The sequence below is a fragment of the Strigops habroptila genome, chromosome 3, assembly GCF_004027225.2.
Source record: "Strigops habroptila isolate Jane chromosome 3, bStrHab1.2.pri, whole genome shotgun sequence".
Taxonomy (NCBI): domain Eukaryota; kingdom Metazoa; phylum Chordata; class Aves; order Psittaciformes; family Psittacidae; genus Strigops; species Strigops habroptila.
In genome coordinates this window covers 6,112,461-6,128,794 of record NC_044279.2, presented here as the reverse complement: position 1 = coordinate 6,128,794, position 16,334 = coordinate 6,112,461, and the positions used below count along the sequence as shown (strand labels likewise).

General features: G+C 41.1%; 1 protein-coding gene and 1 long non-coding RNA gene across 15 annotated transcripts in view; both read right to left on the bottom strand.

Annotated features, from left to right (window-relative positions):
- The window catches only part of CELF2 (CUGBP Elav-like family member 2), a 567,687-nt gene that overhangs the window by 256,926 nt on the left and 294,427 nt on the right, over positions 1–16,334 (bottom strand). For 3 of the 14 annotated variants that reach the window (XM_030479076.1, XM_030479075.1, XM_030479078.1), the window contains exon 1: positions 4,188–8,028. The exons of 10 other annotated variants lie outside the window; for them this stretch is intronic. In XM_030479076.1, coding sequence (XP_030334936.1) covers positions 4,188–4,294 — 107 coding nt within the window. In that variant the 5' untranslated portion in view covers positions 4,295–8,028. Of the gene's footprint in view, positions 1–4,187; positions 8,030–16,334 lie in introns of those variants that run through there. One more of the 14 variants, XM_030479074.1, reaches the window with a different exon arrangement.
- Positions 6,233–15,061, bottom strand: LOC115605137. The gene is made up of 3 exons (XR_003990520.1): positions 13,310–15,061; positions 10,923–10,929; positions 6,233–6,243 (listed from the first exon to the last, which is right to left on the bottom strand). It is a non-coding gene; the product is annotated as an uncharacterized LOC115605137 (long non-coding RNA).

Here is a 16,334-nt window from a genome sequence, read left to right as displayed (position 1 = left end):
TTGCATCTTCTAATACCCTCTGAATTAATATCATGCAAAACAGAAAGTACAATCTATGTTTCCCCTTTGGAACAACCGACTCTTGAAATGCCAGAGGAAAGCCAAGCTTTTCTCTCCATACAAAGTCCTCTAGACATCTTGCTTTCAGATTTCATCAACTTAGGCGTTTTCAGGGCTGTAAGCAGTGAACTTTCCATCAGCAGCATCTTCAGCTAATTAACCCTCCTGATTACAATAATTAGTATTGATTCACTCCTGAATGACTTCTTAAGTATTCAAGCACAATCTACACTTGCAATAAAACTTCTAGATATGAATATTAATTGAATGCTCTCCTTTGTTTTTCAGCCCCAAAGGTATAGTTTGTAATCTTATATAGAATCACAGAATCGTAGAATGGGTTGGGTTGGAAGGGACCTTTAAAGGTCATATAGCCCAACCCCCTGCCACGGGCAGGGACACCTTCCACTAGAGCAGGTTGCTCCAAGCCCCGTCCAACTTGGCCTTGAACACTGCCAGGGATGGGGCAGCCACAGCTCCTCTGGCAATCTGTGCCAGCAATCAGCACCCTCACAGGGAAGAATTTCTACCCTCTTCCAGGTTAAAGCCATTCCCCCTTGTCCTGTCCTTACATGCCCTTGTAAGAAGTCCCTCTCCGGGTTTCTTGTTGGCCTCTTTAGGTACTGGAAGCTGCTCTGAGGTCTCCTTGGAGCCTTCTCCAGGCTGAACAAGCTCAGCTCTCTCAGCCTGTCTCCATAGCAGAGGTGCTCCGGCACTTACAGCATCTTCGTAGCCGCCTCTGGACAGCTCCACATCCTTCTTATGTTGGGTGCCCCACAGCCTGATGCAGGACTTCAGATGGGGTCTCATGAGAGCAGAGTAGAGGGGAGAATCCCGTCCCTTGACCTGCCGGCCAAGCTCCTTTTGACGCAGCCCAGCATACAGTTGGCTTTCTGGGCTGCAAATACACACTGCTGGATCATGTCCAGCTTTTCCTCCACCAATACCCCAAGTTCTTCTTAGCAGGGCTGCTCTCTATCCCTTCATACATAAATTTGGCAACAGAAGCACTTTAAGTTTTATTATCATTCAACAAAGAGAATATTAACATATTGATACAGAGCTTGTGGTTCATGAAGCTGAATTAGAAAAAAAAAAAACAGACAAAGACTCCTGGTTAATACATAAATATAATTCACTTCAGTTTCCTGGGGCAGCATGGAAAGCCAGCTCCCAGGTTAAGACCTATCCTGCTCTTGCTCTGACAGGTAGGACCAAAGGACCGTCGTTCTTTTTGACATTACACCTGGTCATTGCAAGAACAAATAACAGCTCATGTAGAGTCTGAATTACCTCTCTCAGCGCTGTTGTGGAAACAGATGTTGCCAAGTTTGACAACTGCAGGGCACCACATTGCTTTGTGAATAGGTGAGATACAAACCAGGTAACACTAAGGACACCTGCAATGTTCAGGCATAAGAGCTCTAAATCTACAGTCTCTCAAAAGCCGACACTTGTTAAAGCATGCTAAGAAATGGCTTGTGTTACACATTTGCTTCACCATCTTTGATGTTAATAATAATTGTTATGGCTCAAAAAGCAATATTTCAGTAAATATGCATAGAAAGACTTTTTTTTTTTTTTTTACTAGGGCTCACACAGACTAATTCAAAAATTAGTGTGTGATGTGAATGCAATGTCAGAAAACACCCTTGGAAAAGAACAGAGTAATTGGCAATCCAAGACACAAAATCTGTAGTATATGTATTTTATGCAGCATTTTATCTGAAAACATAAGAACTATTGTAAGTTTAGTATGAACTCACCTCTGAGAAGACAGCTTAGGAAACAGTTTTAGTATTAAATAGTCCTTAAAACTGCTGCCAGGTGCCTGGTGGTGGCTGCTATAAAAGTGGCTGAAATTTACCCTACTCTGGACAATCACTAAAGGGGCATTTCCGTGTAACTGAGAACGAGGGATTCACTTCACTACCACCCACAAAGGGCAGCAGCTGCTACAAAGCCCAGGCTGCAGGAGGATAATGTGCTATGTTATAAATAATAAAGTGATAAAAAAAAATACCCCCCTCCAGTTCTGGCCAAGCAGAGCGGTTCTGAAGGAGTTAATGCTTGTCTCCAAAGAAGTTCTTCCAAGAAAGTGAATTATAGCACGGTCCCATTGCATGAAACACCATCCTTGCTTTCTTCATGTTTATGCACAACACACAGCACGCAAGCATTACCTGATAATCCATAACCTCTAGGCTGCCAGAGTCTTATATGTGATATTACCTTTTTTGTTCACATAAACTCTTTCCTATTGATTGATCTCAACACACAAGGGAAGGAGATGCAACAGCAACAAAAATGCAAACCAGAACAGCAAGTACTCCGAGGCTCCCCATAAAACATTTTGTTGTAGAAAATACATGCTTTAGAGAGCTCTGACTGCTGCTAATAAATCCTTAATGCCTTTTCTTTTTTAATTAAGGAGTCCAAGAGACCCCTCAATCCATATATATCATGCACTAGAATCCAGTTTAAAAAAGCACGAAACCCCGATAGTTAACTGATCTAAGCAAAAAACAGAAACCACTGATAAATATCTCTCTTCTCTCAGAAAATGATTACAGTTATTATTAAAAGCAATATATTTACTTAACATCTAAAGTATTTAAAGACTTCAAGCAGTTTCAGAAACTCCACAGACTGATGACAATTCATTTTATTTAAGACACAAGCTGCTGTCCAAGTAGTCACTCAGAATTTTTCAAAAGCTCCATAACAATTTCTTTTCATAATGCATAAGGTACACGAGCATTCTGCCAAATTCAAACGCAAAATTATTAACTGTTCTCATGCTAAACTATGGCTGTCTAAACAGAAAGATAATTCCTGAAATGTCATATGAATAATTTGTTAGATTTTGGGATAGGAATCATCCAGGTAAATTATTCTGCCTGACCTTAAAAATTCTGACGTATGCTAATAGCTGGATTATAAAAATGGAAAGTAGCATGGGCTCACACTTTGAGATCTGATTTATCATTTTTATTGCATTTTCATTACCTAAACAAAATTAGAAACAGTATCTCCTAAACAGCAGTTAAAGTTGATATGATCAGGCATAAAATCAGGCAAGGACACATTTGGCAACTGTGTATTTGCCAGATTGACAGCAGTATTGTGAGCTTTCAGAATCAATAAGTTTTCTCGCCACAGTTAAAGGAGAGGTTAGTAATAAATCTCCAACTTAATGCAATAGGCATAATTGTAAGATACAAACCTCCCCCTCCCTGCACTATTAGCAGGTATCAAATGAAACAACCATCAAAAAATAGGCAATGCACTTCATATTCTACCACAGATACATAAAGATTAAGGGAAATGAAAAAGGGGTTGAGAAAAGGAAAGGGGGAAAAAAACAACCCCAAACCACCCCACCGCCAGACGTACATTAAGCTAGTTTGACAGCACCATTGTTCAGCTGTCCCGTTGTCAGACCAAAAGATGTATTCAATGCTACAATGTCTGCTAGCAAATAAACAAAAGACTACATTTTTCAAAGCGGGGTGCCAATTCCAGCGTAATTCTGTGTTGATGTGTGTGTGTGCATGTGTCTGTGTGTGTGTGTCTCTGAAAAAGAGTAGTCGATGCTGGCCCCCCGCTAAACCTTGGAACCTTAGAGAATATATGTGCAATCCCACAGATGGGAGTATTTAGATATTTTTAAAACATCTTCAAGTGGCAAAGGCTAGGTAGAGCATTAGTAACTATTTACATAGGCTAAGTGAAAATTAAAGTGGTATTTAGGGCACTAGCTCTAATATGGAGTCTTCCTGAGCTTTTTTCCATGCTTATTCCATGCCCAGTGCATAATAATGAAGCAGGCAAAAATATTGCAAAGGAGGTGATAAAAGAAATATCAGCTCTCATTTGGGGGGGGGGGGGGGGGACGAACGAAGACGATATATTATGTATTTATTTTGTTCCCTCCTTGCCCTCTCCATACATTTGTCATCATACATGAAAATGTGCGATTCTAACTAGTGGAAAAATGCTACTTGCACACAGCAATGCCTGTCTTTTCCTTTAAATAGGGAAACTACTTAATACACAGCACCGGTATAGTTGCAGCGGGCCCAGGCAACTCGAAAGCACGCGTTAAAACAAAGGAGACAACATACCTTAAAAGCAGCTCCTCATTTCTCATAGTAACAGCGGATTTGGGACAGCGCATGCTTTCTGCACCGATATTCTCAACAAAAGCCAGTTCAGAAGTGCGCTCAAACATCAATGCCACAGTAGCTACTCACTAATGGCTACTCTTTCTCTCTTTCTCTCTCTAGGCAGACGCTGAGTGGTGGAGCAAAGGGGCCCCTGCAGATTCACTAAGCAGAAATAATCCTCTCTGACAAGTTATGTTGTCTGGGCATATTTTACATTAATGCACTGTGCTGCCTATAGGGGTCTTGTTTGCGTTCACTCTAGCCTAGCTGGTGTTAGCTCTCTTAATTACCATCCAAAAAAAAATTAGCAACATTCCCCCCCCCCCCATCCCTCCTCTAAAAAAATATAAAAATATAGATTTCTAACTGAAAGAAAAGGGGGGAAAATCTATGGGCGAATGAGGGAAGGCTTTCTCTCTCTGGAAGGATGCATGCTTGATATGGATCTTTTGTTTGCCCTGAAAACTCAGTGAATACAGTGGCAAACAGATGCTTGTGCACTTTAAGGGAATTGGGTTAGAGGCTCTTTCTGGGGCTCTGGAGTCGCAGCTGGAGCTCTTGCTCTCTCCCTCCTTCCCTTCTCTGTTCAAGGCTGAGTGGCTTTATGGGACCTGCCAGCTCACATCAGAGAGGCTAGTATTAGTGCAGGCACCTGGGGATCTTCTTGAAGTTTTCAGTTTTTCTTGGCAATTTTAACCCCTCCAAAAATACAAGTCCAAAATCCTTGCGATTTTAACCCCTCCAAAACACAGCTCAGTTACCAAGTAACTGAGTTTGCTTTAACCCAGACCCTTACACTTGGCTTTGGCAGAGTTCTCACAGGCGGGAAAGGGTGTTGCATTATTCAATGATTTACTCACTTCCTATGTATGAAAGGATCTATAGTGTGACAGTGATTTCAGGGAAACAGCCTCTTTGGCCCTGCTTGGGAGATCCGCCATGGAATTTGCAGAAACAGGTTGTGGTCTTCCCAGTTGCCAAGGTAGTCAGAGAGAGGTTTATTTTCACATCTTGATTTCAACTTCTGCTGGGTAAATCTTTAAACCATGCAGCTGCGTTTGAGGCAGGAGGATGGTTGGTTTGTTTTGGGTCTGTTTTAGTTTTTTTAAGTCTACATCAGATAATGGAGTAGGTGCTTATTTAGTAGACTGAAAAAGTCAACAAGACCTCAAATGCTTTTTTCAGTCAAAGGCTTTTCTGCACCACTGTTGCAGTAAAATGCATCTTAAAAATGATTCCTCTGAGGTCCTTTTAACATAAGAACATGCAAAACTCAATCAACATGAGTCATCCAAACCTGGCAACTAGTCAAAAAGCCCAGTAGAAGTCAAATACACTGAGCTAGAAATAGATCTGGACCTCAAAACCTGAATTCAAACTTTCACAGACTTCTGAATATGTCTGTGGTTGGTCTGAACATCCTTTCCTACATTACGCATTACTGCCTTAAATATCCTGATGCAGTGCTACTGCTTCTAATTCCTTAACAGAAGTTGGCATTTAGGGGCTTGATCTTTTTGGTAAACTTGAGTCTGGGAATGAAAGTAAAGAGGGAGCACTCACTGGTATAAATATACTGGTAGCAAGATCTTGCCTTTCTGATAGCGGCTGTAAACTTCTATTAAGGTCATAAATCGTTTGCAACAGAAACAATCCTTTTGTTCTACACTTCTTATTGAGCACTGTGAGACCTTGGGATTAGTTTCAGTCATACTGATATAATATTTGTCAAATGACCAAAAGACAAGTTAAAAAACAAACCTAGGCATAATGTACTTTTAAGGATGTAGAGAGAAAGATGGTAGTTTAGGAAACATAGGTATCATGGAGGCCTGAATTAAAGAAGTCAGTTTTCAGTTTGCTTCCCTTTTCATCTGCAAAACATGACTGGGATTCTAGTTGCTCTTGTAATAAAAAATAATAAATCATTTTTCATGATGAGCAGTTCAAACTAATTCCATGTTAAAATGTCATGCTCCAAGGTCAACTGAGACAACATAGCTTGTACTTCATGCTAAAAATATCCGAACAGCCATGGAAGGCGGCCAGGAAAATACTCAACCAACACAGGACGAATCCCATACCTCCTGCCCCAAATACTAAATCCATTACTACCACTTCAGGCATGGCCACCAGCACTCCAGATTCCTCCTCCTTCACTGTTCACTTCTAAATGACTTGTGCCCAGCACTACTCATTGCAATGACTGGGTTGTTCCAGACCAATCTTGCGCTCATGAGACTGATGTAGGAGAAGAGGAAAATACCAGGGTATGCTAGAGAATAAAGAGCTGAATGGGAAGTGTCAAACACTCTGATAAACTGCTACAGTTTTCCAAAAATATGGCAAGGATCAGCATCTTAAGACACTACCAGCTGAGGGAACAAAGCTTTCCTTTCAGGCTGGAGTAGAATGGCTCACACAGAGCCTTTTGCTGGGGAATCAATGGGCTTCTGTCGGGCGGCTCCACGCAGTTGCAAGTTCTTGATCATTTCTGTACTCAGAAAGAAGGCGAAGCAGCAGTGATAGGAAATAAAGTGAAGTATTATGGAAGGACTCATCTATGGCCAAAGGAATAAATAAAGAAAAAGAAAGCAAGATCCACAAAGCAGTAACACAAACAGACAAAAAGAACCTACGCTTTCTATCACACATAATGAAACGTCCGACAGAGCAACATCTGCAGAGGGATCACAGCTGCTGCTGATGAGAGGGAATATGAGCATTATTTTTCAATTGCAATATGCACTAAGCAGGAGTGCCTTTAAAATAATATGTCTAAAGGGAAGATTAAACCAGATGCACAGGGCTATCTGGCTTCTTTCAAGATGAAAGTCCAGCTGTGGAGTCTAAATTCAACATTTAACAGGAAAATTGATTGTAGATTCATAGCTGATATGTATATATAGCAGAATGTTCTGCACAGATTACAAACAGTGGAAATGTAATAGTTTTGTTGTCCTGTATTTAATATAAACCCAAGCCTTCTATGTATGGCCTATGAGTTAGCCAAACTAATTATGTAATCTTGCAAATCCTTGAAAGGCCACAGGAATACCAGTCATTTAGAGAGGCAAAATAATAAAAACTTCTGTGGCAAACAGTAAGCAATTTATATAAATTAAAAATGTATTCTCCTCTCTACTTCTACTTCAGAATATTCGACCATTCCATTTGTTTACAGTGTTTTTACAATATTCAAAAGCCCAAAATACAACACCATTTTTCTACATTCAAGAAGCAATGCTGCCAGCTAAGCAATGAACTACATTTCATGACAGAGAAATGGTGGACAAGCATCCAGGACAATAGCCCCAAAATTATGAGTGCAATCATGAGAGGAATAGAAAGCTTTGATTCATTTTCCTATTTCACCACACCCCCCCATGTCAGATCTCATGCAAGCCAATTAACCTTTTGCTCACATCTCCATCTTTAAAATGGAAAAACCCAATAAACCCCAAACACTGTGACAATAACACAGAACACTAGAAGCTCTATAAAAGTGTGTTATTGTGAATCGCACAAACATTTATAGTGGATCTTCTCACAAGAGGGACTTGCAGTCTCAGTTATATGTTGTTCTGTGCAGTTATTTAGGCTCAAATCACATTTGTTTTGTATAGGTGTGAAAAGTTACTCTTTAATCTGATAGCATTTTACTGTTTTAGACAGCTAAATCCCACCTTTGATGTTGAGCAATTAGTCTAGGCTAGTCACCTAGGTTTTCCCTATCATCAGTGAGAAGAGATTATTTATACTAAGGAGTGTTACCATCTCCCTCCATTGACTACAAAGGGATAAGACCCTTAACTTTTATATATACATATATATTAGGCAAGATGAATCCCACATATGTGCCTAAAGTGAAGGTGAGAAATCCCATGTTTCTGTTTCTCCATCGCCAGTGTGTGTCCCTGTGCTCCTCAGCACTGCCAGCATGTCAAGCACCCTGCGACCACGATGCAAGTGCAGCTTGGCTACCTTGAGCATGTCTGGCACTTCCAGGCATAGCTGTCACCTGCCTGCAGGATGTCTACAGCAATCAATATGTTACTCCTATGCAAAGTTTGAAGTACAAAGGAAATTGGCCTCAGCTTCACAAGTGAAGCATGTGGGGTCTTTCCAGCATGCTTTGAGAAAGCAGACAGTTCATTTAGGTATCTCCTACAATCTCCCTGAAAAATGGGCAACTCACTGCTTGCAGCTTTTATGTTATTAGAAATCATGGAACACAAGACCAAGTGTTGCTAGAACCAGAGTACTCTGGACCACATCACTGGTGAATGTGAATAGCAAGAAATGGGCTATAACTCAAGAGGCTGTATCTCATTAGGCTTTACCTGTGCTCTTATTGAAGTTCTTGTTCATTGTTATCTAGAACAAATTACTGCATTCTGTCTCCGTCTTCTCTGTCGATTTGGTTGTTTGTTTACACAGCCGTTAAGATAGTTGCACACGGGAGATAAATTTTGGTCCTGAACTCCAGCAATCTGACATCTAAGATGGTACTTTATCAGGAGAGCTATAACCATGTGGTATTAGACAGTCTTGCATTTGCTATCTGTATTATCTATGCTATCTATGCTATCTGCATGTACATACAGGTGAAGGAGTCTCTTTACTGTTGCAGGCTATGAAAACACAAAACAGGGAGACACAGTTCCTCACCAGTACGTGTCTTAGTACAATTTTGTGGTAAAATCATATTGATCAGCTATAGAGGCAGTTGCACATGTGCAAACCATGCTGTCTTGAGGTCAGTTTCTAACTCTGCATGCACTGTGTGCATTAATCATACCCACAATACCTGTGGGTGTCATCTCTGTGTGCAGGAAAAGGAAAATTATTTTCAAGCACCTGCAATAAAGATGCAGCAGACCACAGGGTTTTTTTGTTTAAGCAGGCAACAAAACCAGTCTGACATTTTCCCACATGTCCTTTTGCCTGTTTTGGTGAATCTTTAAGATTATATGTCTAGCTTTCATATCTTGAGTCATGGGGGTAAAATTACTTACAGACCCACAGGTCACTTTGGATGATGCAAAAGGTCTTTTCTAGCCTTACTTTTTCACCTGGGAGCACCCAGTGAGCATTATGAAAATCAAAAAGCACAGACACAAAATGCAGAAGTACAAAATGTTGCCTAAGTGCTTAAGATTAGGGCAGCAGGGGAATAAAAAGTTTCATATTTAAAGCATACAGAATGACTATGCTTTAAATCCACTGATTCTCTCCATTAGGAAGGGTGTGCACTGCCTCCCTCTAGCATTCAGCTGCGCTGACTCTGCACCTCAGCATCTGGAAGACAGAGGCACCAGAAGGCACAACTGCCTCCTATTTACTTAAGTGATGTGCTCTCGTGCTTCCCCAACCCTCGACAAAGAAGGGGCAAAACCTGCAGCTTGTGTAGATCACAAATTCTAACATATAAGCAACACATCAGTGTGTTTTGTAAAGACAATACATCACTTGAAACAACTTACAACTGGCCAGGTTGTGACTGCAGACATGGCTACTCTACAAAGCAAATAATTTATTTGGAAAGATCTACATGTCACAAGTACATCTGGCCTGCAACTAAAGGAAAGAAGGAAAAAGCTGATCAAAAGAGCAAAGAGAAATAGAGGAGGCAAGAGAGCACCAGATCTGAGAGAAAAAAAGAAAGGAGAGAGATAACAAACACAGCTGGTTGTAGAATCAGTTCTTTTCTGCTTTAATTTAAAGTCTGTTTAAGGTGTAAGTAGGACCTGCACTGTCTAAACAGGAATATCTTTATTTTACACTTGTAGTAATGGCAAGATTATAATTTTTTGACATGCCACATGGAATATCAAAAAGATTGTATTCTTATGGGCACAATCTAGAGAATGTAAACTTGAACGATATATACAAATGTATAAACATTAAACACACATGAATGAACGTGAAAAATGTTAATAGTTACAAATGAGAATTTAATGGCTACTTGTCCTCTTAAGCTAAAATTAGAAATAGAATCATATTTAACAGTTCTATTGAGCCTATTTTAAAATGATCTTATGGTGCTCTAGGCAGAAGGTTCATTTCACACATCCATGAAGTGTATCCAACACTAGGGATGAACATAGATATTTAAAAACAAGATATCATGAAAGAGAGTGATGTTCAACAGAAACTCATGTAGAAATAAAAATAAGGAAGGAGTTTAATTTCTTGGATCTAGATGAGTAGACGCATCTACTAAGAGAACCTTTAGCAATGACTGTGTTGCGATAAGTGGACCTTACTGTACACTATCAGACATGAACCACTGGCTTTTTGGAGTAACATATCATCCATCAGGTTGCCTGAAACAGTAGGTAATATGGCATTGTCCTATATGGAAGGGAAACAAACTGAAAGTTGTATAATTCAAATCAGATTAAGTGATCTTCAGTTGCAAATACTGGTTGAGAACTCTTCATTCATTATCTGACAATAGTCATAATTTGAAGAAAGGACTATATACAGTATATATATTTCCTCTGAGAGGAAGGAAATGGATCAATCTATCTATACAGTTGCTATAAAAATAAAGCTATTATCTATAAAATACTTTTAATAAATGAAGTAACAAAAAAACTTTGTTTCAGCAGCTTTTACCCTCCCTAATTAATTTTATTGCATGATGATAGAAAAAAACCAATCATGTCACTTTTTAATACTTTAAACTCTCTACCTAACATTTTTTATCCGAAGGATAGTCGTCCTTTCTCTCTTCCTCTTTTTGCCCTTAAAAATCTATTAGCATTGATTAGAAAGAAAGAGCTGGGATATAAAACTTCAGTTAGATTTACTACACAATACATTTTATTTTGACCTTTCTTATGTCATCCAACACTTGACAATTTTGCGCAAGATGTTAAAGAAGTGATTTTTTTGTGATTCTACTGCCCAAATTCACAGACTTTCATCACGCCTGTACTTCCAGAGTTAGGATGTTGATTTGTGGGGAGGAAGAAATACACCAGACTCTGTGAAAATACCCAGAAGTTGGGCACATTTGAAAACCTTTGATGAAAAATCTGGCCAAACTGAGGTTCTAGGCTGAGGGATTCCTTAAAATGTCAGAGCACAAAGAAGAGAAAGATGTTTTTATCAATGATCTGGATGAGTGGGAATGTTGATCTGCTGGAGGATAGGAAGGCTCTGCAGAGCGATTTGGACAGGCTGGATTGATGGGCTGACGCCAATTGCATAAGGTCGAACAAGGCAAAGTGCTGGGTGCTGCACTTGTTGGGCCACAACAACCCCATGGAACACTACAGGCTTGGGAAGAGTGGCTGGAAAGCTGTGCAGCGGAAAAGGACCTGGGGTTGTTAGTCAACAGCGGCTGAACATGAGCCAGAATGTACCCAGGCAGCCAAGAAGGCCAAGAGCATCCTGGCCTGTATCAGCACTAGTGCGGCCAGCAGAGCCAGGGCAGTGATTGTCCCCCTGTACTGGGCACGGGTGATGCCACACCTCGAATCCTGTGTTCAGCTCTGGGCCCCTCACTACAAGAGAGACATTGAGGTGCTGGAGCAGGGCCAGAGAAGGGCAACAAAGCTGTTGAAGGGTCTGGAGCACAAGTGTGATGAGGAACGGCTGAGGGACCTGAGGGGGTTTAGTCTGGAGAAAAGGAGGCTCAGGGGGGACCGTATCAGTCTCTACAACTACCTGAAAGGAAGTTGTAGTGAGGTGGGGTCTCTTCTCCCAAGTAACAAGTGATAGGACCAGAGGAAATGGCCTTGAGTTGTGGTTTAGGTTGGATATTTGGAAAATGTCTTCACTGCAAGGGTTGTCAAGCACTGGAACAGGCTGCCCAGGGAAGTGGTGGAGTTGCTATCCCTGGAGGTGTTTAAAAGATGTATAGATGTAGGGCTCAGGGACATGGTTTAGTGGTGGACTTGGCAGTGTTGGGTTAACGGTTGGACTTGATGATCCTAAAGTTCTTTTCCAGCCTAAACAATTCTGATTCTAGGTTCAAATTTGCTTCTATTAGTCTGTCAAGTGACTTAAAAATTAAACATACTAACATACTTTTTATTTTTTTTTAATAGAGAGCTAACTGGGGAAAATATTGCTTAAGGATATCTTGACAAGGCAGAGTGTCAAGATACCAAAATGTTACTGAAGCGATGGAAGCAGCATAAGAAGTAGGATAAGTCCACTTACAAATAGCTTTTTGCCATGGCAGGTAGACTATTCCCACAAGCTTGAATGTTGTAGTGGATGATGTAAGCATGCACATCCTAAGCCACAGAGGGAGGAAGGCTCAAGTGAAAATAAGCTATCTAGTTTGTGAACAAACTAGATCCTAATTATGAGTCCCAGAGTGACTGCACTTTGCGTGACCAAATTCTTTTTACAGCCAGTTCCTTCAGACATGCTTGGTCCTGGTTCATGCCACTTAACTTTGGGCACTTAACAGAGAAGCCCAAGAGCATAATCACTTTTGGCTTCCAATTCAATTCCAGTTTAACCCACCATGGATCTCCCTTTGACTAGGCGAAAAGCATAGGTGAACTAAGGTCAACATCAGCATCTCAGTTAAACGTAAATAACTGGATGAGAGGTCTCCATGTCTGCTTTGCCCACAAATCCTGTTTCCAGAAGATTATTTAGGCAATAGGTGCAGACCTGGCAATGGCATGCTCTCTTGAACTGGGCTGTACAATACTGCCCACATTTCTTTCATATAACAAAGAGGTATGTGGACTACAAATGGACACATAGAATCATAGAATCATAGAATAGTTAGGGTTGGAAAGGACCTTAAGATCGTCTAGTTCCAACCCCCCTGCCATAGGCAGGGACATGTCGCACTAAACCATGTTGCACAAGGCTCTGTCCAACCTGGCCTTGAACACTGCCAGGGATGGAGCATTTACCACTTCTTTGGACAACCTGTTCCAGTGCCTCACCACCCTCACAGGAAAGAACTTCTTCCTTATATCTAATCTAAACTTCTCCTGTATAAGTTTGAACCCATTAGCCCTTGTCCTACCACTACAGTCCCTAATGAAGAGTCCCTCCCCAGCATCGTTATAGGCCCCCTTCAGATACTGGAAGGCTACATGGCAGCTCCAAAGTGCCTTGAGATTATCCTCTGCAAAAAACGAGGTAACAAAAGAGACTCATTTTCAGACACCTTCCATGCCACACAACTGGTAATTGCTTTTCATGACCCCTGCCCTTGCCAGTGGGGTCGAAACTAGATGATCTTTAAGGTCCCTTCCAAGACAAACCATCATGTGATTTTGGGATTCATTCAATGAAAAAGGCATAAGAACAGCCATATACATCTTATCTATGCTCATACCATAGCCAAACACCACCAGACTCTTCAGCATCTCATTTCCCAGATGCTCAGATACCACTTGTCAAAAACAATTTCTGTGCCTCCAGCAGTGGATTTCTCACAACACTTATCATGTTGCTAGCACCAGAGGCTTATGGAGCCCCAGGAGACTTTGTGAAATGAAATGGCAGCAGAGGGAAAGGCTAGAGGGCCAAAGGGGTGCATGAGGAAATGAGTCATTTGTCTAAATTCCTCCCACTTCAGAGCTCTCAGTAAGGTAATACCGTGGAGCTGCACAGAGATCTGAGCTTTTGGGATATCTATGTTCTTGAATCATCTGGCGCAACGCATGGTCAGTGCACACAGCCTCGTGGGACCCCATCCACATCCACCCATACACAGCCCTTCAGCACTAGCAGCATGTTCAGTGCTTCAGCAGAACCTGTGCTCTGATCTTTACAAGTGCCAAGAAGTCTGTTAAAGCGTTTACATATTGTAACATTAAATGCTTGCTAAATTGCCACATCATTTTGTGCTTTCGGTGCTCCCAAATCCACATCATTCATCTTTCTTCTGCAAGGCCAAACCCTACAGAACTCACTGAATGCACTTAACTCCAAATTAACACCCTGTAAAAACAGTTCCTCCCTTCTTCTCATACTCTGTTATATGTAAAACCTACACCCAAAGTTAATTTCTTGCTGACCCTGTGCTGATTAATGCAAATTACATTACATGCTAATTGCCCCAAATGGCTTGCATGCAGCCCAGAAATCAGTTTTTTGCTGGTGGTAAAACACATTTGTGATTTTTTCTACACTACGGTTACGTTAAACCATTGTTAGTCTTGCAGCATCTTCAAAACCCATATGTTTTTGTAGCACCTTTTTGAAAGCAAGAAAAAAAATAACCTAGAAAAGCATTATTAAGTTCTGATCCAGTCTTGCAGAAACCTCACTTCTACCTCATGGGAGGAATTTTATGGCTCGTTCAGAGCTCAAGCTCCAAAATGCATTTTACAAAACCTTGAGCCAGTTTTGTTAAACCTGTCACTCCCTAATCCCCTTGTGCTTGTCAGCAGAGCACACAGGCACTTGATTTTGGACGTCTGATTTGATAAAGGGTGGGGGGGAGAAGGGAGGGAAACAGGGACTGCTGTTATAGATAGATCCTACAGTTTCTTGCAAGTCAAGAGAGAACAAGGAATTATTTCAAACAGTGATAGTGGGCAGAAAAGCTCTTAGAAAGGGGCTGTGTATTGTGTTCCAGGTATCAGTGTTGTTTTGGCACTGAGCCTGAATCCCAGTCATCAGACCTGATATATAATGGTTTGCTGGGGCTTTGGTTGGCAATTGGCATGGGGATCAAATGCAACAGCAGGTAGTACTTAGCTCTTCAGCAGTCCCTGGAGAAGCTGACATTTACAGTACAAATGGATTTTGCATTTATATGCACAGTGGGGATAAAATCTGATTTATGTCATAAAGAAGCTAGGGAAAAAAAGAACCCCAAACATGGTGTTCTCCAAGAGAACAGTGGTTTCTTCTTCACAGCCTCTGCTGCAGTGAGTAGTCACACTCCACTCCATAATTTACCCCAAAGTAGATAAACAAGATTATGCCCATTCTGTAGAAGAAGCGGTGACACAGATTAAGTGAATTGCCCAAATTTGCACATGCAGCATGAAGCAGAGCTGGAAACAGATTTTGCTGAGAGAAGAACAATACACTCAGATATTACTCCCACCTGAGCACTCAAGTCTAGAGAGGATTTAAGTCCTTTCTGCCCCATTCACAGGCAATAGATGTGCAGAACATAAAGGCACACACCAGCTACTCTACATGCTCCCAGCCACACAAAACATGCTTACCCTCACAACAGAACATGAGACCTGGCAGCAAGCAGCCCAACTTCCATAATACCAAAGGCTATAAACATTAGACCATCAAAAGGACAAGGGAGGCTAAAGACACACACCATGCTCATTCCTACTCTAGTCATCCAGAGACTGACCAAGTAGGATGAATTGATAAAAAGATGACATATATGGTAAGCCTTTGCTGAAATATTCCAATTTTTTATAGTCTTTTCCATTATTGTTCCAGTCCTGATGCTATTTCTCCCTTCCTTCCCTAATACCCATGTCCCTCTTTGGCCTGATTCTGGTAGCAGACCTCCTTTCTTAGATATTCTTGACTTCAACTTCTACTACAAGCTGAGGCTGTCAAAATCCCAGCCCCCCCCCTCCACTAAACATAGTACAATTCACTCAATTTTGACCTTGAGTTCAAAGTCAGTGTTTAGGAAGCTTAACAACTGACACCTGAGCACGTAAATCTCCTCAACTCAGAGACAAAAGTGTGACCACCACCACCAAGAGCTCTGCTCCACAGCACCGACCCTAAGGGGTCTGTGCTGTAATGAAAGTATTCCCTCTCCGAAGTCTCTCCTGAGCAGAGATTGTTGTGTCACACTCTGTTAAATTATGTGTGATGGATCTGTCATTAGGATTACTCTGTAGAAGAGACAGCTTGGAGGCTGCCAGATTCATTAAACATCTTCAGTGGGGCTTCATGGGGGCCCTTCACTTACCCTGAACAAACAACAAACACACCCTTTGTGCTCAAGAACAAAGGGAGTTTTTGCACTTTTGTTTGATGTCAGTCACAACTGGAGATTAAAGCTTCTGCTCCGTGGATTTCAAAGTTGTCTCCCCTTTCCAAAACTGCTCCTCTCACTGTTCGCTAGGCACTTCAAAAAGGTTTACAGCTAAAAAAACCCAAACAGAACAATATTAATAA